The sequence below is a fragment of the Sciurus carolinensis genome, chromosome 16, assembly GCF_902686445.1.
Source record: "Sciurus carolinensis chromosome 16, mSciCar1.2, whole genome shotgun sequence".
NCBI classification, from domain to species: Eukaryota; Metazoa; Chordata; class Mammalia; order Rodentia; family Sciuridae; genus Sciurus; species Sciurus carolinensis.
In genome coordinates, this window is record NC_062228.1 from 28212247 (window position 1) to 28239103 (window position 26857).

The 26857-nt window shown below is 49.5% G+C and overlaps 1 protein-coding gene across 1 annotated transcript in view; it reads left to right on the forward strand.

Annotated features, from left to right (window-relative positions):
- The window catches only part of LOC124966678 (liver carboxylesterase 1-like), a 33030-nt gene extending 7899 nt beyond the window's left edge, over positions 1-25131 (forward strand). The window contains 13 exon segments of the mRNA XM_047528219.1: positions 1238-1340; positions 1342-1383; positions 3697-3830; positions 6781-6934; positions 8367-8471; positions 10545-10649; positions 12270-12308; positions 17611-17751; positions 19287-19367; positions 19613-19760; positions 23316-23447; positions 24439-24511; positions 24787-25131. Of these exon segments, the coding sequence (XP_047384175.1) occupies positions 1238-1340; positions 1342-1383; positions 3697-3830; positions 6781-6934; positions 8367-8471; positions 10545-10649; positions 12270-12308; positions 17611-17751; positions 19287-19367; positions 19613-19760; positions 23316-23447; positions 24439-24511; positions 24787-24970 (1441 nt within the window). The 3' untranslated portion in view covers positions 24971-25131.
- Positions 25132-26857: the final 1726 nt, after the last annotated feature.

Below are 26857 nucleotides of genomic sequence, written 5' to 3' on the forward strand. Positions count from 1 at the left end.
CTCTGGAATTTGGCTCTCTTACCTCCCTCCAGAGCTCCAACGCCCTGATTGTTCGGTCTTTTGAAGCTGTGCCCTAGATCTCATACACTTTCTTCATGCCTTTTCATTCTCTTTTCTCCTCTGTGTGTTTTCCAAGTCTGCCTTCGAGCTCAATGACTCTTTCCTCTGTTGGATGAAGTCAGCTGTCCATACCATGTAATGTATTTTTCATGTTTTTCATTGTATTTTTCAGCTTTAGGATTTCTGTTGGATTTTTTAAAATTTCAATCTCCTTATTAAATGTCTCTGATGAATTTATGAATTGTTTCTCAGCATTTTCTTGAAGTTTATCAAGCCTCTGTAAGACAAATAAACAAACAAACAAAATCCCAGCTGTTTGGAATGATTCCTCTGAGAGATGGCACATCTTCATCACTTCTGGGTTGACCTTTGCCGCTGTACTTTGTCCATTTGTCGGGGTCCTATTTCCATGAATGTTAAGGATGCTGCAGATCATGTTACAATGTCTACACATTGAAGGATTCCCATCTTCACAGTATGGCTTTGTTGGTGCCAGTCCATCTTCATTGAGACTTCTAGAGATTTTAGGTAGATTGATTGTTGTGTCCCCTGAGTCTGTGATAACTGCAACCATCTAAGCAATATGGAACACTCAGTCCAGGTTTGCCACGAGTCTCACGAGGGCTGCAAAGTTGCTGTGACTTTCCAGTTCAAATGAAGGGTATGCAGACTGGGAGGGAAAGCTGGCCAAGTCTGGAAGCCTGTCCCAGTGGCCAAATAGGCAAACACCCCAGCACGTCTTTGCACAGGACAGCAGCCTGACTATAGCATGAGCATCTGGAGCCTAGAATGGGCCACTGTAGGGTCTGCCATGATGCAGATGCTGGTAAGCCCTTCTTATTAGATCACATGGGTGCCCATCCCCCATCAGTGCCCTGAACAGGCACGATAGTTGCTTGACAGCATCAAGAAAGGCCAGAGCTGAGACGAGTCCTGCTTAGGATGTGCTGTTTGATGGGAGCGAGGTGCCAAGTCCTTCCCACTCTGCAGAGTCTTCGAGACCCTACGCATGGTTCCCACCAGGACCCTCAGAGTCTCTACCCAGCCAGTGTCTCAAGTCTGGTAATAACAACTCCATTTACAGGCTTAAACCATCCGGTTGAAGGTCCTTTCCAGATTCAGGATAGTCTTGGTCAGATGTGTGAACCTCAGGGACTCTTTCCTCTGTTCTCCGCAGGTGTTCCCAAATCACGGGAGCAGGGCCTGTGCTGTCCGAGGTCTTCACCAACAGACTGGAAGGCATCCCTCTGGAGTATTCTGAAGACTGTCTTTACCTGAATTATTTACTCCCCCGTTGACCTGATGACCAAAAGCCGGCTGCCAGTAAGCAAGGGTCACCATGTGGGAGTGCCAACAACCCATCTCCCCAGTGCGGATCAGAAAGGGGTGGAGGCCGCTCTCAGCACGGGCATCACGAGCCAGGCCTCTGCTCCCCAGGGTCACCAGGCATTGAATGGAAGTTGCTGTAATTGCACTTCTTAATTTTTCCAGTTTTCCTGACAATCATAGAGTGATCACTCTAAGTGGCTAGTTGGAGAGCAACTAAGACATAATTTTCAATAAAATTAAAGTGGAAAAAATCTTAGGGAAAAGACAACAACCCAAAACACTTTCCTTAGGGCTGGGGAGATAGCTCAGTTGGTAGAGTGCTTGCCTTGCAAGCACAAGGCCCTGAGTTCAATCCCCAGCACTGAAAAAAAAAAAACAAAAAACTTTCCTTTTAGATAGAGAAACTCAGGCCTGGGTGGGGGAAGTGAGGGTTGACAGGAAAAGAGCTGGGGTCTTGTGATCTTCAAACCAATGTCTTTGAACAGGGGCTAGAAAATCAACAAGTACATGCCCTTTCTCCAGCTCTCCAAGATCCACGTGGGAAAAACTGTCACTGAGCCATGCAGGAGGCAGAGCCTGGACAACCTCAGAAACACTTTCCTTCCCTTAGCTCAAACATCTGGACTTTATCATAGCTCCTCTCCCTCTCTAACCTTTGGGACAGACTGATGTCCAGACTGATGTCCAGTGAGTCAGCATTTCCCAGCAGAGGAAGGGCCAGGGGTGGGGCAGGCTGCCATGTGCAAGCCCGAGGGCGAGGGGTCTGCTGGAAAAGAACCACACCTGGGGTGGAAGGAAGAGTAGCGTCAGCACCCAGCCAGTCCCCCAGGGACACTCTGTCGTGGTTACCAGGTGGGGTGGAGAAGGTTGTGAACTGGGGTCTTATGCAAGTTACAGGTGGTGGGGACCTCACTCATTCATTGCTTCTTCTGCTAGGAACTTGATGTCCCCACACTGGTAGTTAGACTTGGGCTTAGGGAGGGCAGGAGCCTGGGGACTTTCCCAGCAGCCCCTGCCCTCCAGATCTTGCCCTCTGGTGCACATGCCCTGACTTCTTCAGCCTGTCTCTACTGACCTGCCCTTGGGCTCAGCCTTCACTCAGATGACCCCGACTCAGTCCCTCCCTGGAGGAAGCAGGGATCAGAGGTGCAGGAGAAATGGTCCCTGGGAATTGGAGACAGGAGACCCTCCAGCTGTGGACACAGGTTCTAGAACTCCAGGGTCAGGGTTTAGATCCTGGACCTGCCTTGACCTGGCTGAGAGTCTTGAGCAAGTTCTCAACTTCCCTCAGCCTCTGCTTCCTCTGGCGGGAAGAATCCCGAGTGAGTGTCTGATGCTGATGGTCAGGTTGCACCTCAGGGCTAGCTGAGTGTGCAGAGCGAGCCTCCTGGAACACGGCTCAGAGCTGCAGTGGGACCTTCCTCCTGCCCTAAGGGCTGACTCACTGTGCTGTCCAGTGTGCTGCAGGAGTCGGGCAGCTCAGCACGTGGCTGCTGGGTCAAGTCCACTTCTATCACTTATTCCCTGCAGTGTCTTTAGGCAGGTGAAGTGCCTCATTTTTACTGTCAAATAGGATGATGTTAGGACTTACCTAGTAGATAGTTCATTTTAAAATCTCTTATGCACATGATGGGTTCTTTTTCACTAACAATATCATATTACTTTACTCACTCTCATTTCTTCTCTGCTACCTGAGCTCTTTAAGGCAACAACCATGAAGTTTGAATTGTGTCCACACTCAATTCTTGGCACAGTCGCTGGTCCATAGTAGGTTCTCAGCTGATGTTAGTCAGGTGACTGAAGACTTCCTGGAGGAGGAGATGTGAGGCTGGGCTTGACGGGGAGGGTAGCTTTGGACATGCAGAGGAGGCTGAGGGGGCACATTAGAAAAGGGCACGTGCCTGCTTCCTCAGGCAAGCCTCCCTGCAGAGCGGAGCTTAATCCTCACTAGAGTCAACTGAGACGGCGCTGAAGTATGATTGCCGCCCGTTGCTTATGTCCAGCTGGTTGACTGCTCCAGGCATGAGGGTGACAGCACTGTTGAGAAGGACATCACTGGCCTTTGCTGTTCCCATGACACTTTCTCTGTTTGAAGAGCCTTGACAGGACATGGCACTTGGAGCTGGAGAGAGAGGCAGGGCAGCCAGGTGGCATTGAGAGGGGTGGTCCCTGGGCCCACAACCTTGCTGTGCACTGGTGGACTTGGGTGACAGCCTCCTCTTGTGGCCAAGAGGTAGGACATCACACCAGACTCCCCTCTGCCCTCTCCGCTTCCTTTATCTGCAAGCTTGTTTCCTCCCTGCCCAGGTGATGGTGTGGATCCATGGAGGTGGCTTACTGTCGGGCGGGGCATCCACCTTTGACGGGCTGGTCCTCTCTACCCATGAGAACGTGGTGGTGGTGACCATCCAGTACCGCCTGGGTATCTGGGGGTTCTTCAGGTAAGGTGTGGACAAAGCATCCCTGTTTCTCTGTGTTCGCTCCCCAGCACCCACCTTCTCATGCCCCAGCCAAACTTGTCCTCTTGGCACGTGCTGTTCCCTTTGCCTGGATGCCTGCTCCACCTCTCAAGCGCCTGTTCATCCTGCCAGGCCCGGTCCTCCTATTACCACCTCTGACACACTCTCCCCGCTCCCCTGTGCTGCCCAGCACCTGCGTCCTCCGTGCAGGCAGTTAGCATGCAGCTGAGCAGCCGATGTTGCACATCTCCTCCCAAAGGACAAAGGAGCGACTTCAGCAAGCGCCGGGGGTGGGGGGGGAGCCAGGGTGGCTGGAGGTGGGACGTCACCAGAGCATGACCCAGGGATCCATGCTCCCTGGAGAAGTGTGGGATCAACTCAACCTGTGTCCTTCTTAGCATCTGGCACATGTCCGAATCAGGGCTAGAGTCTTCCTTATCAAGTCTCCGTGGGGACAGGAACCAGGTTTTCTGCAGTGTGCAGTGACTGTGAGCCTTTTCTGACCGCTGACCCTGAGGTGGTTGCTAGGTGTTCTGGAGCAGGTTCTGATCGCCACTGGGAAGACGCCCGAGCTGGAGGAGGGGTTCAGGTCTGCCTGTCTGTGGGTTGCCCCAGGCCCTCGTGCCCAGGATGCATGGCCTTCACAGGGAGCCTCTTCTCTTCCTTTCTGGACTGTTTCTGCTTCCTGTTCCGGTAAAACTGCCTCAAGATCTCTCCAGCTCCTTCTGCCCCGTCCATCCTCTACCCATGCCAGGTAGGTTTTCACCTGTCCAGGCCTCCTGTCTGTGCTTGTCCAGGTCACCGATGACCTCAACCCCTCTTGGCACTTAGTGTGACCTCTCAGCAGTGGCCACAGATGACCACTCACAGCTCTTGGAGATGTCTCCTTCTCTTGGCCCTGCATGCTCTCACCCTCTGGCTGTTCCTCAGACCTTTGATGGCCATTCTTCCTTCTGCGTCCTCAGGCCTCTGAGTGTCTCTCTCGTTCCCTCCACTGATTCCCTGAGTGATCCTAGCAGCACTCTCACAGCTTCTGTTTGGAGCCCCCACCTCTCCTTGCCCCCAGGTTCTGTCTTTAAGTACGTCTCCTCCCTGAACATCATCAACAGAGCACCCGCCACTTCAAGGGACAGACTGAACCCAACTCCTCTGAGCCCCAACAAAAACTCTCTTCTTCCCACCAAGTCACCCACACAGCTGGCAGCTCCCTCCTCCAGACTGCTCAGGATAAAGAGCTGTGGGCAGCTCAGATGCTCCTCTTTATCTTCTCTTCACACCAAGGGGACCAGCAAATCCTTGTGGCTCCACCTTTCAAATCTATTCAGAATCCAATTACTTCTCCCCTTCCTTTCTTTTACCCTATTCAAAGTTGTCTGTCTCTCATCTGGATTCTTGTCAAAACCACTTCTTTTATAATTCTGCTTCTTTTGTGGGATGATTGATGTGCTCGGTAGCCAGAGTGCTCGTGTGAGACAGCCTGAGCCATGGCCCACCGGAGCAGGGGGCTCCCGCCTTCTCCGCAAAGACCGCTGCTGTTGCTGTGGTCGTGGACCAGGCAGCAGGTCTGGAGGTGGCCCTGGGCAGGAAGCACGTGGAGAGTGCCTGTGGCTATTTCCTTGATTCCTATGACTCTTGGAAGGTCTCTGGCCCGGGATGGCAATGGAGGCTTTGAGGACTTCTGGGATGGCAACAGAGAGCTTGGGGACTTCTGGGATGTGTGGGTCCCCTTCCCAGTGGTCGGAATGAGGAGCATCTCTGCCGGCCTCTCTCTCAAGGGGTCACTCAGCTCCACCCCTGTGTACTTTTTATTTGCTCCTTCAGTGTCCAGATTGCAAAATTTCCATATCTTTCCACTCTGCTTCCCTTTGCTCTCCAGCCTTGTCAATCCCACTAAAAGCAGCCAATAACATACCCATGCCATAATCTGAATGCTTTGCTGCTTAGAACTTTCTTCCACCAAATAAACTCTTCTGTCATTCTTATTCATGGACTTAGTTCATCCAAGCTCCCTGCAGTGGTGCGACAAGGGTGGTCTTTACCCCAATCAGATCCTCGTTTCCCTCTGAGTCACTTCCATGGCCTCCTTGTCATCTGGGTCCTCACCAGAATCAACCATAAGTCACCACTTACAGCATTTTTTTCAAGTCTAAAACTCCAAACTCTTCCAATCTTTTTCCAAAGTCTTCCACATTTTCAGGTGTAGCTATTTCAAGGATCCCATTTTTTTTAAGAGGCGGGTACTGGTGATTGAACCCAGGGTCACTTTACCACTGAGTCTTATTTCCAGTCCTTTTTATTTTTTATTTTGAGACAGTCTCACTAAGTTGCTGAGCTCTTGCTAAGTTACCGAGGTGTGGCCTCAACCTTCTGATCCTCCTGCCTCAGGCTCCTGAGTCACTGGGATTACAGTGTGTGCACCACCATATGTAGCAGTACCAATTTTCTGTATTAGTTCATTTTCCATTGCTGTAATAAAATTCCTGAGGCTGGGTACTTCATAAGAGAAGGGGGTTATTTAACTCACAGTTAAACAACATGGAACCAGCTGGGGCAAGGGCTTCTTGGCTGTGTCACATTATGGCGGATGGCAGGGTGTGACAGTGAAAGATGACATGAGACAGGAAGCCAGAGAGCAGGGAGGAGCCGTCTTGTTCTTTTATAACAAAACTCTTTCAAGAGATAACCAGAGCTCCATGGGAACTGTCGTAATCCTTCCTGTGAGCAGCACCTCAATGATCTCATCACCTAGCTCTGGGCCCCTCTCTTGAAAATTCCACCGTCTTCCCACATCACCACCCTGGGAACCAAGTGTCCCACACATGAACCTCTGTGAGAAAACCCATGTCAAGCCACAGTAAGCCCCCAGCCCATCTCCAGTCCTGAGATCCTTATCCTGATATCTTTTCCTTGATCTCACCCTGCTCTCTTGCAGCACAGGAGACAAACACAGTCCAGGGAACTGGGGCCACCTGGACCAGGTGGCTGCTCTGCGCTGGGTCCAGGACAACATTGCCAACTTTGGAGGGAACCCGGGCTCTGTGACCATCTTTGGAGAGTCAGCAGGAGGAGAAAGCGTCTCTGTTCTTGTAAGTGCTCCTGGCTCCTGCCCCACCCCTGGACCTCTTGGAGACCAGCCAATCCAGCCTCAGGATCCTTTGGTTGTAAGACCTGGATTCAGGGTTGACTCTGCTCACTGCCCAGCATGAGGTGATGGGGAGCCAAGGCCCAGACCCTCCTTGGCCTCCAGGAAGCTCGGAGCTTGGCTTTATGTCCTGGGACCAGAAGCATCTCCAGCCCAGTCTGCAATAGTGACTTTTCTCCTCTTCTACCTTGGCTGACTTTTTTCTCTCCTTCCTAATCATTTTAATATTTTGGACAGAAGGTTGATTTTTCAGTAGCCAGATCTACATGCCGAGGGATGTGATCACCAACACAGGCAGGGGCTTCCTCTGGGATGGTCTGATGGCTTGTCCATGTCCAATAGGGAGGGTAGCAGACTTGAACTGAAAGATACTGTGCTGGGGGGTGAGGTCAATGACAGAGAGGAGGGATGGAGGAGGGGGAGGGGGGGGGCACACAGACACAACCTGGAGACATGAAATGCCTTGTTGACATGGGAGATGGGGCTGGGTGGGGGGCACTAGGGAAGATAAAGAAGGTTCAGGGAACTAATGAAAACCCTCCTGATACCTCAACATTGAACAGAGGCTCAATCTGATCACTGTATTCTTCAAACATCTATTGGTTTCATAGTTGAATACTTGAAAGAAAATGTTGATATACATTTGTTAAAGTAGAGAAGGAAAGTAGCAGATAATCCCAAAGAAGAAAAAAGTATCCACTTTCCCACTATGCAGGACATTTTGATATGCATTCCTTAGTCTTTTTTCTTAGACTTTATCTTTCACCCACCTTTCCATCATTGATCTATTATCTTTCACTTTACCTATGTCTCCCCTATCTTGGGTGGTCTATATATCATCTTTCTAAAGAAAATACTTTCCTCAATATTATAGGGTATCATAAATGCTTCCCTAAAGTTTCTTCTGTAATATTTTGTTTGATAATTGGATAGTATTCATGATAAGACTAAAAAAAGGTTTATTTACCCAACTTCATAATATTTAGAACCTTGGATGATTTCCAGTTTTTACAATTCTAAAACAGCCTTTGTGCCCATTAATTCTACTTAATGGAAGGGCTGGGCCAGAATTGGTGGCTAGGAATTGCCCAGCCGTCTCTCCAATACTTCTGATGGTCATGATGGGCACAGGCCACTTCCAGTTCTATCGCTCCTTCCAAGCTCCGGTTTCACTCTGCTGAGAGTCTCTAGGGGAAGGCGGGCCCAGGAAGCAGGTCGGGCCAGGCCGGGTGCTGGGCTGTTACATCCACTGACTGACTGTCAGTCTCCAGGGCAACAGGCCAGGGCAGAGTTGGCTTGGAGGAAGGCTTGCAGGACAGATGTGTCCCTGACCCTTCCCTGTGAGCATAAACTCTCCTCCTCTCACCCCTCCCCAGGTGTTGTCTCCCCTGGCCAAGAACCTTTTCCACCGGGCCATCTCCGAGAGCGGCGTGGTTCTCACCCCGTGCCTGTTCAGGAAGGACACCAGGCCTGGGGCTGAGGTAGGTCTCACCTGGGACACAGCTCCCGCACACTTCGCTCAGCTCTCCAGGAATCTGCAGCGGTCTTTCTTTTTGTGGGATCCAGGAGACATTCTCCAAGAGTCACTGGAGTGAGAATGGCTGAGTGAGAAGGAAATGGGGACAGCTTGTCCATCCTCAGATTTGTAACCAGGACACTGGGGCGGAACATGGAAATGGCTCACTGGGTTCAGCAAATGATCAGGGCCGAGCTTTGATTCAAACTCCTGAAACTTGACTGCCAGCCAAGTGCAGGGTCCACCCTCCCCAGTCTCTCAAAGTGCTGTGGACGGTGGCAGTGGCCTGGGATTATGTCATGTCTCTGTCACGGTCTGAGTGCTGGTGGTCCCATGTGCATGACATGGGTCTGGACTGATTCTTCACTGAGTACCTTGTGACAGGGTTGGTTTCTGGAGAATTCGTTCACTGATTCATTCTAATACTCCACAAATAATTTTTGATGTATCCATATACCTTGCATCCGCTCAAAGCATCCATTCCAACTGAGGAGATAGACTAAGGAGATGAATGATTATACAGTCATGGAAATGACAAGATTTCAACCATGACAAGATAATTAAAGGAAAGATAGCAGACTAGCTCTGGCGGTGCATGCGTAGCAACTTGGGAGGCTGAAGGAGGAGGATGGCAAGTTCCAGGCCACTTAGTGAGACACTGTCTCAAAATAATAATGCTGGGGATGCAGCCTGGTGTTGGAGTCTCCCTGGTTCAAACACCAGTAATGAGAGAGACACACAGACAGAGACAGAGACAGAGACAGAGAACAGAATCTGATCTCATAATTGAAACCAAAAGGAACATTAGTCCAGGTGTAGGGGGAGATTACTGGGAAACATTTCCTGAAAAAATACTGAGTCAGAACCAGAAAGATAAGCAATAAACAACTTGTTGAGGAAAGACTGTTTCAGGAAGAAGAAACAGCATGTGCAAAAGGCCTTTGGCAAGAGGAAGCGTCCTGGGTGTGGGACAGTGAGGGAGGCTAGTGAGGCCAGAGCCAGGAGAACAGGGCACCTTGGAGGGAGCCGAGGGTGGGCACAGGGCAGTGCTTCCTAGGACCCTGGGGAGACTTTTGTCTTTATCTGGGGGCAACCGGAAGCTCAGGAATGGGTCATCAACAGGGTTAGTTCTGAGGATCGCCCACTGGTGCTCCTGAGGTGGATCTGGTTTTGGTGGAGTGGCTGGGGAGCATCCGGATGCACAGAGACTGATAAGCAGGAGGGGAGGAACTGGAGCCACGAAGAATTTGTAGAAGTTTTGAGGTTTTGTTCAGAGTTCTTTGGTCATAAGCAACAGACGCCCAGATGCCCAGGTTCCATTCAGGAAGGAGGAATTTTTTTTTTTTTTTAGGGAAATTAAGATGGCAGAGATGAGGCTCAACAAAAACGAATCAGAAACTTTAGAGCAGAGGGAGTCCAAGAACTCTTACTCCTGCTCTTTCTCCGAGCACCGATTCTGTAGCAGACCCCGTACGAGGCTCCGGGGAGCCCACACCCACCTACCCACCATGGCCCCACTGCCGTGGAGCCTGCCTCTACCCATCTATGACCTCTCCAGAAAAAGTTTTCTTCCAGTCTTTATGACTACCCCTGGGATTAGGAGCTCCACTTTGGTTCCAGACAACGGAGGCTTTCACCTCTGTTTCAGAAAGTGAGTGGTTCACTTTAACAGCTTTCTGCAACAACGGAATTGGAAACCAGACAGTGGAATTTGGGGTTCCATGCTTGTGACCACCACTCCACACTGCCGTTTTTGACACCTTCAGCTTTCAGGTAGACCCTCACGGCCATTTCAGCAGAGATAAGCTAACCGAGACACAGATGTGTAACCAGCTCATGCCACAGCGTCAGTTAGTTAACAGAAGCAACGCTAAGTGGGGCCTGGAACCCACGCCTGCTGGTCTAGGGGATTTTCAGCTACCCACAGCCTCCCCTGCAGCCTTCAGAAGTTGGGCACAGGCTAGAACCCCTCTGTCTGCACCATGGAGGGAAGGGACATTGCTCTTGAACTCTGCTGTGTGGCCTGTGTTCTCTGCAGCAAGTTGCTCTTGCGACTGGGTGTGAGACCACCAGCTCAGCTGCCATGGTTCAGTGCCTGCGCCAGAAGACAGAGGAGGAGCTCTTGGAGACCACCCTGAAAATGGTAGGTGCTCCATTCCCATGGCCCCCACCCTGTTTACTGGGCCCCTGACTTGCTGTCTGCTTGTCCCGGTCAAACAACCTGAGACAGATTCCCACCTCTCAGGAGAAGTGTCAGGCTCCTGATCCAAAGTGGTAATTTTGGTTTTCCCTTTTATTATAAAGTACCTCAAATGCCAACAGTCCAAAAATGACATGATGAAAAATTGCCTAACAATTTCCCAGCTTCATCAGAACTTAATATTTGGTCACTGCTGTATACAGATGTATTTTTAAGAAACTGAACATTTTATATCCATAGAAGTAACCCCCATCTTGGATTTTGAGTTGAGTGTAGTAAGATTTTCTGAAAGGTGTTACAATTTGTCTAATGTTGATTCAGAAACTATAACCTAGTAGTGGCCCAATCCTCTACATTTCCTGAGATTCTGCCCTAACTGTGATTCCAAGATGACCATCCATTCACCCATTCATTCATTCACCTGTCGTTCACCCATCCATTCATCCTCCCATCCATTCATCTAGCCACCATGTAATTGTCCATCTGTCCAGCCACTGATCCATTCAATCCATTGATATCCTTCCATAAATCCAGTATCCATCCATAATGTTTCTTTTAACCATTTTCAATCATTTAACATGCATCTCCCGGCACCATGTATCTATACTCCATCATCCATTCCAACAAAAGCATGGATCCAGCCTGTGTGCTAGCTGCCATCCTCTATCTGTGCATTCATCCGATTGGTCCATACTCTGTGCACAACTCCATCCATAGCCACCATCCATTCATGGGAAGTGCGGGGAGGAGGGCACCAAGGGAGTGATGCAGTATGACCTGAACCGAGCCCTTGCTCACGAGGGACCATCCAGAGGGAAACACACCTATGAGTGTAGTGTGTTAAATGAGGTAAGAGTACCCAGAGATGACACCTTCATTTAGTCAGCCGGGTACTTTCCAGATGACTGATGGGTGATCATGGTGGTTTGTCACCACAGAGAAGCTTACCCAGCAGGACAAACACCCAGAAAACACAGCACTCAGGCCAAGGGGAACTGCTCCCTTAGTGGGGAGGTGTGAGTTGGAGCTCAGAAGCAGCTGGAACACCTGGCTTCTTTATCTCGACTCTGGACAATACTCCTGGGCTCCACGGTAGGACACAGCACTGGGTACTGCCTATGTCTGTGGGGTGAGGCCAATGTGAGCTTGGAACTGAGGTCCTGGCTCTTCAGGTCCACATAGGAAGCAAGGTTTTCCATGAATCAGAGCAACTCTGCTTCCTAAAGCCTTGAAAGAGGCCAACGTTTCATCCACTCTGTGTTGGCACAAGAGGACCCAGCGCATAAGGAGAGGAAGGCACACCACAGATGTCCTCTCTGGAGCTCCAGTGGCCTCATTCTAGGCCCAGGGCCTGTCCTTCCCTTGCTGGCACCTGCCCCTCCCCTCGCCTATGCCTCCACCCTGCACCCATGCCCAGCACAACCCCTGTCCTGCCCGCTTCCTCTGGGCCCAGCCAAAGAGGCGCTGGGTGAGAGAACCTGATACCTCTGAGGCAGAGCTCATGAAAATCGGATTTTCCCACAGGAAGCCTTCTCACCACAACCTCTGCTTTTGTCTTTACAGAAGTTCTTTAGTCTTGATTTATTCGAAGACCCCAGAAAGGTAAGGCCCTTTGGCTTCTTGATTACAGGTTTTGTGTCTTAAGACCTTTAGGCTCCAATTCACAATGAATGAAAGACTTCTCCTTGGTGGGATCACAGCCACTCCTTGTGTGTGTCTTGCTGAGGCCCAGAGAGGGGAGGTCACTTGTTCGGGTAACACAGCCAGGTGGGCCAGAGGCAGAACTTGAACCTGCTCCCCTGACTCCAGGCCAGGTGCTCCCAGTCAGCAACGCTATGTCCTCTGGACTCAGCTACCAATTTTGCATTTATATTTCTGCTTCCAAAAAGGCCCAGGGGGAGGAGACTGCATTAGAACACTCTCAGGAGGAAGAGGTAACCAGATGAGGGACTCAGGCGTCTTTACTGAGGAGGACACACCTCCTGGAAGGCCCAGGGTGATTGGCTTTGCAGAGAACGAGGGAAGCAGGCACAGGATCTATCATGAGGACAGGGCCCTCCTCCCAGTGCTAGGAAACCCCAACAGGACCCTCCCATTGGCTCCTCCGTCTTTCCCTCCCACGTGCCAGGAAGTTTCCAGGGTCTGGTGACGTCATCTGTGCATCACCTTAAGAACCTGGCCTCTGCTCCCTCCCAGGAGACCCCCGCACTTCTCTCGAGTCTGGTCAGGATGAGTTGAGGTCTACTCAGACATTCATCCTACCACGTTGCAGGGTGTGATTTAGCAGCCGGGATAGGACAGTGACACAGGCAAGATTCCCTGCTTTCCTGAGCCTTCCCTTCCAGGGCAGGAGAGCTCAATAGGAAAAATAAAACCACAGGCAGTATGTGCTGTGCTTGGTCAGAGTTGAGGTCAAAAGGGATTAGGAACTGGGGCAGTGGTGCCCGCCTGTGATCCCAGCAACTCAGGAGGGTCACAACGTCCAGCCAGCCTCAGCCACTTAGTGAGACCCTGCCTTGAAAGAATAAAGAGAGCTGACCAGTGGTTTCTATGTAAACAGAGGGGTCAGGGGGTGATTTGATGAGCAGGTGACCTTGGAGTCGAGCTCTGGAGGAGGGAAGGAAGTCAGCTGTCAGGACAACTAGAGGAGGAGTGTTCCTGGGGGAGGGAACAGCCACTGCAGAGGCCCAAGAAGCCTCTACGTTTGAGGGAGGGAGCGAGGGGGAGGCTGGGGTCCTGGAGGTGGGGGTGGGGTGGTCCCTGGAAGGACCTGGGCTGTGACTCGGCATGAGGTGGGAGATGCTCAGAGGGCTCTGAACAGAGCAGAGATGTGGTCTTAGATTTTCCGAAGGTCCATTTGGCTCTGAGGTAGAAGCAGTGGAGGAGAGGGCAGAGCAGACGCAGGAAGGTCAGCTGAGAGGCGGCCCCTGGCCGGCAAAGGAGCCTCGTGGCTTGGACCAGGCCCAGAGCAGCGGGGTGGAGAGAAGTGGCTGGAGTCTGGGTATTTTTGAAGGAAGAGCTGTCAGCACTTGCTGATGGACAGCTGATGGACAGCTCGGAGAGAAAGAGGGAAGATGGAAACCCGAGTTCTCCAACCCCAGCACAGCAAAGTGACCTCACAGGGAACCAGCAGCAGCCACTGAGCAGACAGTGGCAATGACTGTGGTTCCCACTGTGGCTGAGCAGGCCGTCCCAGGGAGGCCGTCGCGTCTGCCTTCTGGATTCGTACCATCTCCTATTCCTCTTTCGGTCCCGGCTCTCACGTCCCCTGGGGTCACCAGACTTGCCTTTCTAAAGCAGGCCTTCTCCCTTCTTAAAAGCCTGGCCTCGTTGGCAAGACAAACTGGCTTCCTTCTATCCAGTTGAACTTCAAATCATCCCTGTGCCTGCGAAGAGCCCGACAGTGTGCAGAGGCCCTGCCCTATCCTGTGGTCCTCTGTTGACCTGCCCCAGGGCATTGCTCTGAGCTCAGGGCTCTTCGACATGCTGACCTGTCCCTTCACTCAGGCACATCCATGGTGTGGAAATTTTCACCCTCTTTCTTCATCTGTCCATCCCGTTCATCCTCTGTGCGTGGCAGACTCCTGCTCCAGGTGGCCTGCCACGTCCCTTCTTCTAAATAAGCCACTTCTCTTCCCGGCCACCCTTTCTGGATGGTAAGCTTCTCAGAGTCTTTCTATTGTCAGCCAGGTTGGATTAGGATCTGGGCCCCTGGTGCTGGATCTAGTTCAGGTTATCAGACTTCCTGTGGACAGCCAGCCCCAGCTGTCATTCACTGGTCTCGGCAGAGTAGACACAGGTCTTGGAAACCTAGGGTCTTAAAGCTCCAGAATTGTCCAGTTCCATCTGCTGTCCACGGAGGGAAATAGGGCCCATGGAGTACGGAGCTGGAGGTAGGGCACTTGAGATTGGGGTCTATGTGGGGATCTGTAATAACCCTGCTCATCAATAATATCCAGTGTTAATGGAGCCTTTTCTGGGTTCCAAGCACCAGAGCATTGCTTGTATCTGTCCTTTGCTTCCTATGGGTTCATAGATGAGAAAACCAAGGCACAGGTTAGGGGAAGTTGCCTTTCCAAGTTACCAGCTAATAAGTAGAAGAGCCAGGATTCACATCCGGGTAGTTCAGCCCCAAGACACATGATCTTCACAGCTACACCATTGTGACTGAGCATGACATAACTACACCCAGAACCAGCTTCCCAGGTGGTGACATGTGAACCCACTTATTCTGTGACCCTGCATTTTGCATTGAAAGTAAAAAGTAAATTTGGGAAATTTATCAACATAATATCAGCTCGGATTCTTTTATTCATGTATTCCATTCGGTTGAGGCATTGTGAGGGCGAGGGGTTCTGTTCCTTCCAAAGCAAACCTTTTATCAATGAAAACTCATGTTTAAATATAGATGGACAAATTCCCCAAAGCATAGAAAAAATGCTTGTTTAATATTGTCAATTACACAGCAAGAAAGCAATCACTGTACAAACTATTCATAATAAGCTTTTACAAAGAAATACTTTTTAAAGATGTAGATAGATAGACAGGGCTGGAGATGTAGCTCAGGGGTGGAGCACTTGCCTAGCCTGTGTGAGGCCCTGGGTTCCATCCCCAGTACAGCAAAATAAGTAGAGAGAAAGAGACAGACAGACAGACAGAGAGGAAGTCAATCCTCCTTAACCACAAATTCTGGGATTTGATTTCTGGAAAATCAAACATACAGCACTCTTGTGGTTATTCACGGATAGGAGCAAAGGGGTAAAAGTTTGAGTCACTTGATACACACATTCCCATCCCAAATCAGACAAAACAGTTCTGTCTTCTTGTTTCATCTTCTGTACAAAGAAGTGTTTTTTTGTGGTCTATTTAGTGCCAGTTTTGTTGTTTTAGTGCCAGTTCTTTGTTGTCTATTTTGGGGTTACTTTGCGTGTGTGTGTGCACGTTGGTGCTTTTTGTTGGTAATCTCTCTATTTCAAATGCCCACCCAGCACAGTGCTGCGTGGTGCTCCTTAGCTAGAAAATGCCTGTGACAGAGGAGCTTGGTTCAGCCGGGAGTTAATATGCTCTTGGTCACTCCCAGGGTTAAGGAACAGCACATCCAGAGAGCAGGAGACTGCCTAGTTGTAGGTGAGGCCACCCTGTAAAGTGATAATATAACATCTGTCGTGTGTGCTTCAGCTGTGGAAAAGATGGGGGAAAAAAATGGGGAATTCTTGAAATGAGGAGGAATATTAAAAGCTGTGAAGTGGACAGCAGGGTTGTGAGGCTGAAGACAAAGACATTTGCTCTTATGTGACCCAGGGTTGGGATAATGTTAACCCCTTCCTGTCTGGTGTATTATTGGTAGTTGGTACTACACATAGCTAATTCTTTTTGAGAAATCTATATAATATAAAGTGTCTAAAAAAAGAACTTACACATAAAACAAAGTTGATGGGGCTTGTAAGTATCTCGCTCTTCAATCCTGTGGAGCATTGGCTCGGTATTCACTGATCCAGTATTCACGCAATTTACAGAACATAACTACCGTGAATAACAAGAATCAACTACAGAGGGTGTGACTGGTCCACAGCCCAGCTGTCCTAGGGTATTGGGCTAGGTTACCAAGGGACAAAGAAAATACCCGATGACATGTGCAGGGCAGGAATCTTATTGAAAACGCTTGGGGATGGCCCGGTGGTGACGCCATGGGCAAGGCATCTCCACCCCTCATGGTGCTTTGTCCAGTGGTGGATGAGCACCTTTGCTCTGCTGTGCTTCAGTTGCCTCGAGGAGAGGGCTTCCATAGGTTGGGCTACAGAGCAATGACATCATTAACTTGACTTGTCCCTTGGATGACCAGTAGCCCACGGAACGGGGCATGCATGTGAGTAAGCAGCTTTCAGCAGATAACACTAACATGCCCTGAGTCCTAGCATGTGCGGCAGCAAGTCAGTGTCCTTCAAGATAATATGATCTAGGCATCCGGCACAGGCCCACTGTCATTGTTCCATGGACTTGGCTGGGTTCTTGGGAACAGAGAGGAGCATTTCAGGGACATGATATTTTACTGTCCTCCTTTTCTCAAAGAATGATGCAGATCAACAGAGAGATAGAAAGATAGACAGATACATAGAGAAACAGGCACATTTAAAATAGAATGATAGATAGGTTTAAGCGCATATATGTATTTATCTCTGTGTCATAGATCTCTCTTTGTCTGATAGGTTTAGCATCCCTAATCTAAAACTCTGAAATCCAAAATACTCCAAAATGTTTTGAGGGCTGTAATGATACCGTGTATAGAAAATTCACATGTGACCTCATGTGACAAGCCCCAGTGTAATCCCAGGTACATTAAAAATGGTGTGTTCAGACTTGAGTACCATCCCTGAGACATCTAATTATGTTTATGCAATATTCCAAAAATCAAAAAGAAATCTCTAAAATTAGGAAGACTTCTGGTTGCAAGCATCTTAGATAAGGAATACTCAACCAATCCCGGTGACTTGGGAGGCTGAGCCAGGAGAATCGCAGGTTCAAAGTCAGCCTCAGCAACTTAGCAAGGTACTAGGCAACATAGTGAGACTCTGTCTCAAAATAAAACATTAAAAAGGGCTGGGATGTGGCTCAGTGGTTAAGTGCCCTGGGTTCAATCTCTAGTACAAAAACAAGGAATACTCAACCTGTATATATTTCAATTTGGTAAATATTTATGCTCCCTCAAAGCGTTGTCACCTTACCTGGTTCAATTTCTGTCCTCTGAAGTAGACTTTGTCATCTTCTTAGGACCCTGAGTCTGTTGCCACTGCCCATGGCCATACATAGGGTCCATGGTGCTAGCCTCACCCTCAGACAGGCAGAGGGGGACGGGAGTGTTTCCTGGGGAAGGAGAATCACAGAACGAGCCTGCTCTCTTCCCTAGCGGTACCCCGTCCTCACAACTGTAGTTGACGGAGTTGTGCTGCCCAAGGCCCCTGAAGAGATTCTGGCTGAGAAGAATTTCAACACGGTCCCCTACATCTTGGGCATCAACAAGCAAGAGTTCGGCTGGTATATTCCAACGGTGAGAACGCGCAAGCCACTTGACAGATGGCCCCCTGACCAGCTCCTCTGTCCTCCAACTTCTGGCCCCATGGGTTCTTCAGCCTCAAAGCCCTTCCTCTGAATTCAGTGCAGCTGTCCCCAGTATTTCCTGGGATGACCCACTGTCCCTGGGGTGCCAGGGCCCGGGAACCCCTCCCTCCAAACACTCATTGCTTTTCTGTTAAAGGATCTTTCTTGTCCAGGTGCGAGAGCCAGTAGAGACAATAACTATGCAAAATGGAAAACCAAGGCTGTTTAGGAAGAGGCAGGAGCAGGGAGTACAGGAGAGTGAGGTCTGGCAGCACCCTCCACCCTGGGCTGGGACTTGTGAGCCCCACAGATCCCCACGTGCGCTCCCCGCACCCCCCAGGACAGAGTTAGAGAAAGTTGCTTCTCCTCGATTTGAAACTGGCTTCTGAAAGGGAAGAAGTCCTTTTCTTCTCTTAAAGAAGAACCAGTTGAAAGCCATGGAACAGGTTTTCTTCAGTAGTGAGTTTGCAGTGGGGAAAATTCCCCCATGGCAAAGGCTGGAACCTTCTCAAAGCTGGGGTGCTGGGGGGCACTGTGGGTGGAGTCGCCTGGCTCACCCGCGGCATTGGTTGACCCGCGCTCAGCTGTGGGAGAAACAGACTCCTCTTCAGGTCAAGAAGCACAGGCGTGGTAGAAGGAAGGCCCCTAATGAAGTTAGGCTTTGTCCTTGGACCAGGCCTGGAAGGATGCTCAAGATTTATGCCCCAAATGTTTACCTTTCAAAGAGGCTTCAAAAAAAAATTTTTTTTTAAATGCTCTCAGGTCCTTGAGGAAACAGTTCTGGATGGGGTGTTTATATTTCAAAGGACAGAGAAAAGATTGATAATGGCAAACTTTCTAAGGTAAATGCCCTCAGAGAGGGTCCAGGGCCTGCTTGCCCAACACAAGGTTTTGGCTGGAGAAAACAGTATTTCCACCTGGAAGAATTGAGTTTTCTCAGGCAGTCATTTTAAGAACCTGGGGTCCTCCTAGGACATGGCCTTAAGTCACTGGCAGCCAGGCTAGAGTGAGGTTGGACAGGATCGTCACCTGCTGAGAGCTATACCGTTCTCCCTTCAGAAGGATTTCAGAGGTTATGCTGAGAGGACAAATCCTCATGGTGGATTTTGGCTTGCTGGGTCATCTAAGTCTGTGGGGGTGTGGTCTCTTCCCTTGGTCCCTAAGTCCTCTACGTCGACATTAGCCCACCTTCCTTCTCTGGACTGGCCATTGTGTGGGTTCTGGCTGACAGATAGAGTTAGACATAAAGAAACACTTATACAGCAAGGACAGCTTCCACTAAACTTGTTTATCTTCTTTGCACTCCTTGAGTTTCTCGATACAAGTTTATTTGATTCATTAATTTTGTTTAATGCATCAAAGACCCATGCCCATTGACGACGGGCCGAAGTGCCCTCACTCTGCCCTGGTTTGTTGGTTGGCCTGTCGTTGGGTTCTTTCTCTTAGTTCCTGATGACTCACGAATGCTGAACCTTTTTTTCACAGATGATGGGCTTTCCACTCTCTGAAGACACACTAGACCAGCGGACGGCCACGGCCCTCTTGTGGAAGTCCTACCCACTCGTCGTAAGAATCTAGGGAATCATGGGAACCGGTTGAGAAAGAAGGGCTGGGAACTTGCCCCCCAAAACAGATCAATTCAAAGGCAACAAAGGTTGGGATCTGGTGCCCCGATTTTCTGCCTTCCCACTTCACCACCCCAGAAAAGACTTGCTCCAGTCTAGGAGGGCCATGATCAATAGATCCTTCGTAGCTGGCTGGGCAGCTGCCTTGCTCACCATAGGGGCTGGTCACTCTGTTGATGATTTCAGAACATCTCTGAGGCGTTGACAACAGAGGCCACTGAGGAGTATTTAGGACAGACGGATGACCCTGTCAAAAAGAAAGAACTGTTCCTGGACTTGATGGGAGATGTCATGTTTTGTGTCCCTTCTGTGATTGTGGCCCGTGGCCACAGAGGTGAGTCCCAGAGGTTGAATGGGAAGAGGAAATTGTCTCACCAGCCTGATGTGGGATCTGCCCGGCTCCAGCATAGACAGATGTGGGATCTGCTGACGTTTAGGCCCGAGAGGCTGATTCCATATGGCCTGGGTTGGGGGGGACGTCCTGTTTTGTCTCTGTTAGTAGCAGACCGAAAACAGGATTCAAGTGCAAGGAGTTCATTTAGGAAGTGACCCCAGAAACACCGATGGGGAGGTGAGGAAGTGATGCAGGAAAGAGGTAAGAGTTGGCATAGATCAGATTTGAATGTCCCCAGAGGCCTATGTGTTGGTGGCTTGGTCACAGCCAATGGTGCCATTGGGACATTGGGGAATTTTAGGAGGGACGGCCTAGTTGAATGAAGTTAGGTCCTAGGGTGCTTGTCCTTGAAGGAGATACTGGGACCTCAGCCTTTCTCTCTTTGCTTCCTGACTGCTATGAGGTGAACAGACCTCCTCTGTCACCTGACGGCATGATGTCCCCTGCTGCCACCGTACCAAAGCAACAAAACCAAATGACTGTGACTGAAACCATGAGCCAACATGAGGCCTTCCTCCTTATAGGCTGGTTGTCTCAGGTGTTTGGTTTAGCAATGGAAAGGAGACTAACACAGAAGCCAATGGAGGATGCACTGCCCAGCGGTGCCCCAATGGACACCTGGAGCCGGGGAGCTCTGGGGAACAGGCCCTGTTTCCAGGTGCAACCGGGGAGACCCACAGGACCTTTTGTTATTGACCAGTCTTCGTCCACCTAATCTGCAAGCCAGGAAATGCTTCCCTGGTCTTGACTTCTCTAAGCATGCCGCAAGGGTTTTAAAATTCAGTACTTTATAAGCATAATTAAAAACAAAAAGCTGGCTACAGCAAGGTTAGCATCCGTCCAAACACCCCTCAATACAGGTGCCAAATACCACTTTCGCCTCCCGCGGTGCCCCATGAGACCCTTCTCCCCTTCCATAAACCTAGGTGTGTCTGCTACTGGGTCTGATCTGTGATGTCCCCACCTGCGTGTCATGGGGTCCACTCATGTTGGACTTGAGTCTGTGATCTGAGATTTTATGACGTTTGAGTTCAAGGTCTTTATTTTTGCATGGATAGTATCAACTTTCATTTATTGTATTTGTCTCACTGTTCTTGATCAGCGAGTTTTTCTGAATATAGAATTAATATAATTGTAGAAAGTTTTGAAAATAGGAAACAAAGAGGAAACCAGATGTCACTCAGAATTCCTCTACTCAGCCACCTGCTATAAATTTTTTCTGTATTATCTTCTAATAAGTTTTCTACAGCTTACATAGTTTAAAATTAATTTATATGATTATTTTGTTCAGAAAGCAGTGCATTTGGGGGATTTCCTCAATGTCAATAAAAACCCATAAAAATGTCTATTATCAGGTACATAAAATCTACTCTTCCTATCTTTATGGCTGCTCATATTGTGATGCCACAAATAACATTATGCAGACCCTTATGTGCATAAATAGTTAATCAGATCTCTTCTATTTTTTTTAAGATTGGGGTTTAGAAGGGAGGTTACTAAGCTGGATCACAGGAACATTTTAAAGCTCTTGATACATATTGCAAAACTGCTTTCCAGTATATTTGAACGTGGATTTTTTTCTTCTTCTTTTTGTCCTGGTGCTAACAATTAATCCATGGAGGACTCTACTACTGAGCCACATCCCAAGCCCTTTTCAGCTTTTATTTTGAGACAGGGTCTCACTAAGTTGCTTAGTGCCTTGCTAAGTTGCTGAGGCTGGCTTTGAACTTGCAATCCTTCTGCCTCAGTCTTCCAAACTACTGACATGTGCTACCACCAAACCCCTTGAAGACTATGGGCTTCTTAACTCTTTTTATCACTTGGAATACTGAGGTTGAAAAATGGAAACAGGGGCTGGGTTGTGGCTCAGTGGCAGAGCGCTTGACTAGCACATGTAAGGCACTGGTTTCGAACCTCAGCACCACGTAAAAATAAATAAATAAAACAAAGGTATTGTGTCTATTTACAACTAAAAAATATTAAAAATAAAATAAAAATAAAAATAGTGCTACAAATTCCACAAGCCTTCCCTACAGAGAGAGAGAGAAAGAGAGAGAGAGAGAAAAGAGAGAGAGAGAGAGACTCTCTGGGCAGCATACTGCCTAAAATAATTATCTCATCCACCAAACTTTCCTCTATGCTTGGGTCCTGAGATCCTTTCTTAAGCATGTGAGTGGCAGAGGCAAAATTAAACTCTCCTTTCGACAAGCCTAACTCGACCTTGACACTGTTTTGTAAGAGGATTACAGAGCCACAGAAGGATGCTTGTTCCAAAGGTCACTTCTTGCTAAACCTCAGCTGCACTGATGGGGGTGGAAAGGGTTGTTAAATAAATTATTCTACATCCTTGTGTTGAGATAACATCTATTGTGAAATCATTTTGTGGATGAATATTTAATGATGTGAAGAAATGATTACCGTGTATTACAGAATAGCATAGACAATATTATTCCCATTTTATACACATAAAAGGAAATATACCAAAATATCAAAAGAGGTTTTCTATGAGTGGTGGAATTATGAGTGATTTTTTTTGTTCAGTGTACTTTTTTTTGGCACTTTCCAAGTTTCTTGCTGTCTCCAAGGAGGGAAAAGACTTCACATTTCTCTACCAGCCTAACTTGGGACCTCAACCTTCCCCTCTTAGAGTGACCTCTCCTCTGGGGACATTGGGACCAATGCAATCTGCTGAGGTCCCCAGGCTGGGGGATCCTGAGTTAGTCCTGTAGGACCAGGGATTGGTGGCTTGGATGACCCAAGAGAAGGAAAACTGGAATCTTCTTGGGGCTTGGACAGGAAGTTTTGGTGGTAGATAGAAAGGCAGAGGAGATGGAGGTCAGGATAGAAGCAGGTCACCCTTCCCTGGCCCCTTTTCTTCTCTGCCACCACCTTATCACCTTAATGCACCCCAGGTGAAGAAGGAAGTGAGGTATCCGAGGAGACGGAAGTATGAATGAAACCTCCACTTTGCAATTTCCTGAGACACAGAGATGCACACTCCCTTTCCGCCTGTGTTTGTGTTTAAATATCCTCTTTCAGAAGACCCACTTGGTTTTGCTTCATTCTTCTCAGGATAGGTGAGAAAACCACTGGAAGTGCTCAAAACTAGGCTGAACAGGAGTCGCCTATGAGGTCATAGAACTTCTTAAAACAAACGAGCACTAGTGTGTTTTCAGTGAAGCAGTGTAAACTGGGTCCATAAAGATGTTTTGTGGGTGAATGTGTCAGGGGCCAAGGGGTTTTGTGAACCAAGCCAGTAGCCCTATGCTGAGATTTTAAGTGGCTCGACCCAGGGTGTCAACATTCAGTCCTTCAAGCAACATCTGGCCCACATCCCCTCAACCAGCTCTGCAGCAGTAGGCCAGTCCCGGGGCGTTCCTAAAACTGTTCCTCTCCCACGCTGATACCCAGGGGTTTCCTGCACAGCCAGAGACCCTAAGACCATCCACTGTGGGTCTCATGACACAAACTGTGCCCAAACCCCTGTCTTCTCAGGTGCCGGAGCTCCCACCTACATGTACCAGTTTCAGTATCGCCCGAGCTTCGCATCGGACGTGAGACCCAAGATGGTGATAGCAGACCATGGAGACGATGTCTACTCTGTCTTTGGGATCCCATTTTTAAAAGGTAACAGCTCTGTGCTGGCCGTGAGCTTACAGTCCGGAGGCCTGGGTTCCAGTCTTGCTTTGGTGGCCTTGAGCAAGTTCTGCTGTCCCAGGCTTCACTTGGGACTCACTGTAACAGGGCTGAGACACACGGGCCGTTCCTGGCCTCTCTCCTGCTACCATGCAAGGAGGAGGGGTATTCATGTGCCCTGAGCCAGAGTCACTCTCAGAATCCTGAGCTGCGACATCAGTGAGGGAGGTGGTGGGCCACCCACAGGGCCCTGCTCTATAGTAAAAATGATGCTGCTTGATTTCTACTTTAAAAGCCATGTGAGTAAGGGTGAACTGGCGATGACTTCAAATCCAGTGTCGTATGTAACCATCCTCTGTGGATGTATCTAAAACTCATATTTTACCAAGATTTAATAATGTAATATTTTTTAAAAAAAAACTTTTCACAAATGTCTTTGATATGCTAACTCTCAGCAGTTGCAGATGACTTGTGACCCACCTCATGACACACCAGGTGTCTCCCAGTCAGGTGACTCCTTAGGACCTTAGCAGGTCTGATATTTTTCAAGCTCTCTGAAAATGTGAATGCACGTAGGAGATTAAGAAATGACCCAAGAACTAGAACCCTACAAAATAGAGGAAACCCCAGGTGTGGCCTTTGGACCCTGAATGTGGAGGGACAGGGGAGAGAGAGGCAGCCAGATTCCTGATGAAACCGCATGCCTGTGTGTGTGTGTGTGTGTGTGTGTGCGCGCGCTCGCGCACCAGGAATTGAACCGAGGGACACTTGACCATAGAGCCACATCCCCAGCCCTTTTAAAATTTTATGTTGAGACAGGGTCTTGCTAAGTTGCTGAGGGCCTCGCTGGTTGCTGAGGCTGGCTCTGAACTCATGATCCTCCTGACTCAGATACATGTCCTAGGAGCTCCCAGGGGCTCCCTGCTGCTGGTCCAGGAAGCACAGCTTGAGTAGCCGGGCATTTTTTCCTTCTTCCCCTCAGAGGGAGCCTCAGAGGAGGAGACCAACCTCAGCAGGATGGTGATGAGATTCTGGGCCAACTTTGCTCGCAATGGGTGAGGCTGGTGGCCAAGAGGGAGCAGGGTGGGTGGGTGGGTGGCATGGGGTGGGGCCCACCTTTGGGGAGGGGTAGCATCCAAAGTGTGAGTGACAAACCCCAGCCTGTGACTCTGGTCCCCTGAGAGCATACAGTTGTCCCCTGAGATGGAGAGCTCCCCGACTCTGCATGAGGATGGGTCTTGTGGAAGAGATAAGCCAGGGGATCCCTGCAGATCTCAGGAATCGGGGACGACTAGTGGATTTGGGAGTTTCTATTTGGTTCTGTTCCCAGGAACCCCAACGGAGACGGGCTGCCCCACTGGCCAGAATACGACCAGAAGGAAGGGTACCTGCAGATCGGTGCCCCCACCCAGGCAGCCGCGGGGCTGAAGGACAAGGAAGTGGCTTTCTGGACTGAGCTCAGGGCCAGGGAGGCAGGAGAGAAACCTCCCCAAGGACAAGACGTGCAGCAGTGACCGGGAGGCTGTGGCAGCCTCAGGAGACGGGAGCAGCTGAGACGGGGGTGTTCTGCAGAAGGTGTCGCGGGCCTCAGAGGCGTCCTATTTGGGAGGCCTATTGTGGTGGACTGGGCAAAGACCAGGGAGGCCTTGTGGCCTCAATTTGTGAAATAAATGCCTTTCCTGTGATCAAATCGGTGTCTGTGACTGGAGCTGGAGATGAGACCTTCCTCCTCAGAGAGAGTTGGAAGAGAGAGGCGCCATCAGAGGCTGGTGATCAGCTCAGCCTTCAGTCCCTCTCTCCTTGGCGTAGGGTGGGGTGGGTCTTTAAGTCCCCGCCCTCTTATCCTGCTTTGTCTTTCCAGAGACCTGTACCTCCTGGGAAGCTACAGAGGGATGCCAGTAATCAGAAAAATAATTAGCATAAAAAGACACTTTGCTTTAGAGATGCCAAGATTTAAGAGTCATGTGCCGGGAACAGGCATGGCATCCAGAATGCAACGTCACCTAACCACAGACCCAAGGGCGAGGTGACACTTCTGACAAACTCTTCTCCTCAGACCTCTGTGTGGTGCTCATGAGAAAGCCTGAGTGCAGGTTGTAAGGCTAGAGAAACCTGCTTCCAGGGGTGCAGGCAAGAGGCTCTGCTCAGGTTCTCCCACCATTGTTGTGGTTTGGAGGTGAAGTGTCCCGCAGAAGCTCACATGTGACACAGTGCAGGAGGGTTCAGAGGAGAAATGATTGGGTTGTAAGAGTCTTAACCCGATCAGTGAATTAATCCCTGATGGGACTAATTGAAGTGGTGGGTGTGGCTGGAGGAGGTGGGATTGGGGCGTGGCTATGGGGTATATATTTTGTATCTGCAGGGTGGAGTGTCGGTCTCTCCCTCCCTCTCCCTCTCCCCCTTCTTCTCCCCTTGTGCCCTCTCATCCCTGATGCGAGCTGCTTCCCTCTGCCTCTCTTCTTCACTCTGCCCCACTCTTCTGCCATGATGTTCTGCCTCACCTTGAGCCCTTTGAGGAATGGAGCTGGCCTTCTATGGACTAAGACCTCTGAAACCGTGAGCCCTCAAGTGAACTTACCAGAGAGCAGCAAATTAGATCCCTCCTAAGGACCTGGCTCCACCTCTGTTTGAGGCCTGTATTGAGGCCAACAAAAGGAGAAATGTTAAACTCTGTGCCTCATGATATGGGACACAATCCTGTCCTGAGTCGAGATCATTAGAGAACTTTCACTTCTGGTGAGAGGAAGGATGACTGAGCAAGCCCCATCTTCAAGACTGAGGAACGCAGTCTTCCCTCAGGCCGAGTCTGGACCAGGACAAGAGAAACAGTCCCAGATGCCTCCTTCTGTAACTGAAAGCTCCTTGTCCGCACCACCAATCCGATCGCCAAGACAAGGTCTTGAGACAAAGGAAAATGCTTTATTGTTTTGCTGGCAGAAGAGAAACCCAGGGGACTCCTGTCCCAGAACCTGTGATTCTTCCCATCAGCAGGAACGGGTGGTGTGTGGGGTCCGGTTATCGACGCATAGTGAGACCACCAGAAACTAAGATAGGAAAAAAGTTTATTTTGGGGACAGAGAAGAAAAACAGACGGACATGTCAGGACTGCCACTCCAAGTGGGAGGGGCAGCAGCGGCAGTGACTTGGGCAAGCTGGTTTTTAAAGTGAAAAATCATACACACCAAAAAACCTTGGCAGCCTCACAATAGGGGTCTTTCTTTTTTTCTTTCTCATGGAATACAAACAGCAAGCTTTAGTTCATCTATTTTAGGCTGCACCTGGCGGGTAAGCAGGGCGGGCGAGGCGGAGGAGCTAGACGATCCAGATCTGAAACCGGCAGCTTCTGGAGCCTCCGGAGGGATGGGCTGCTTCACAGAAATGGTCACGATGTCCTTGACTCA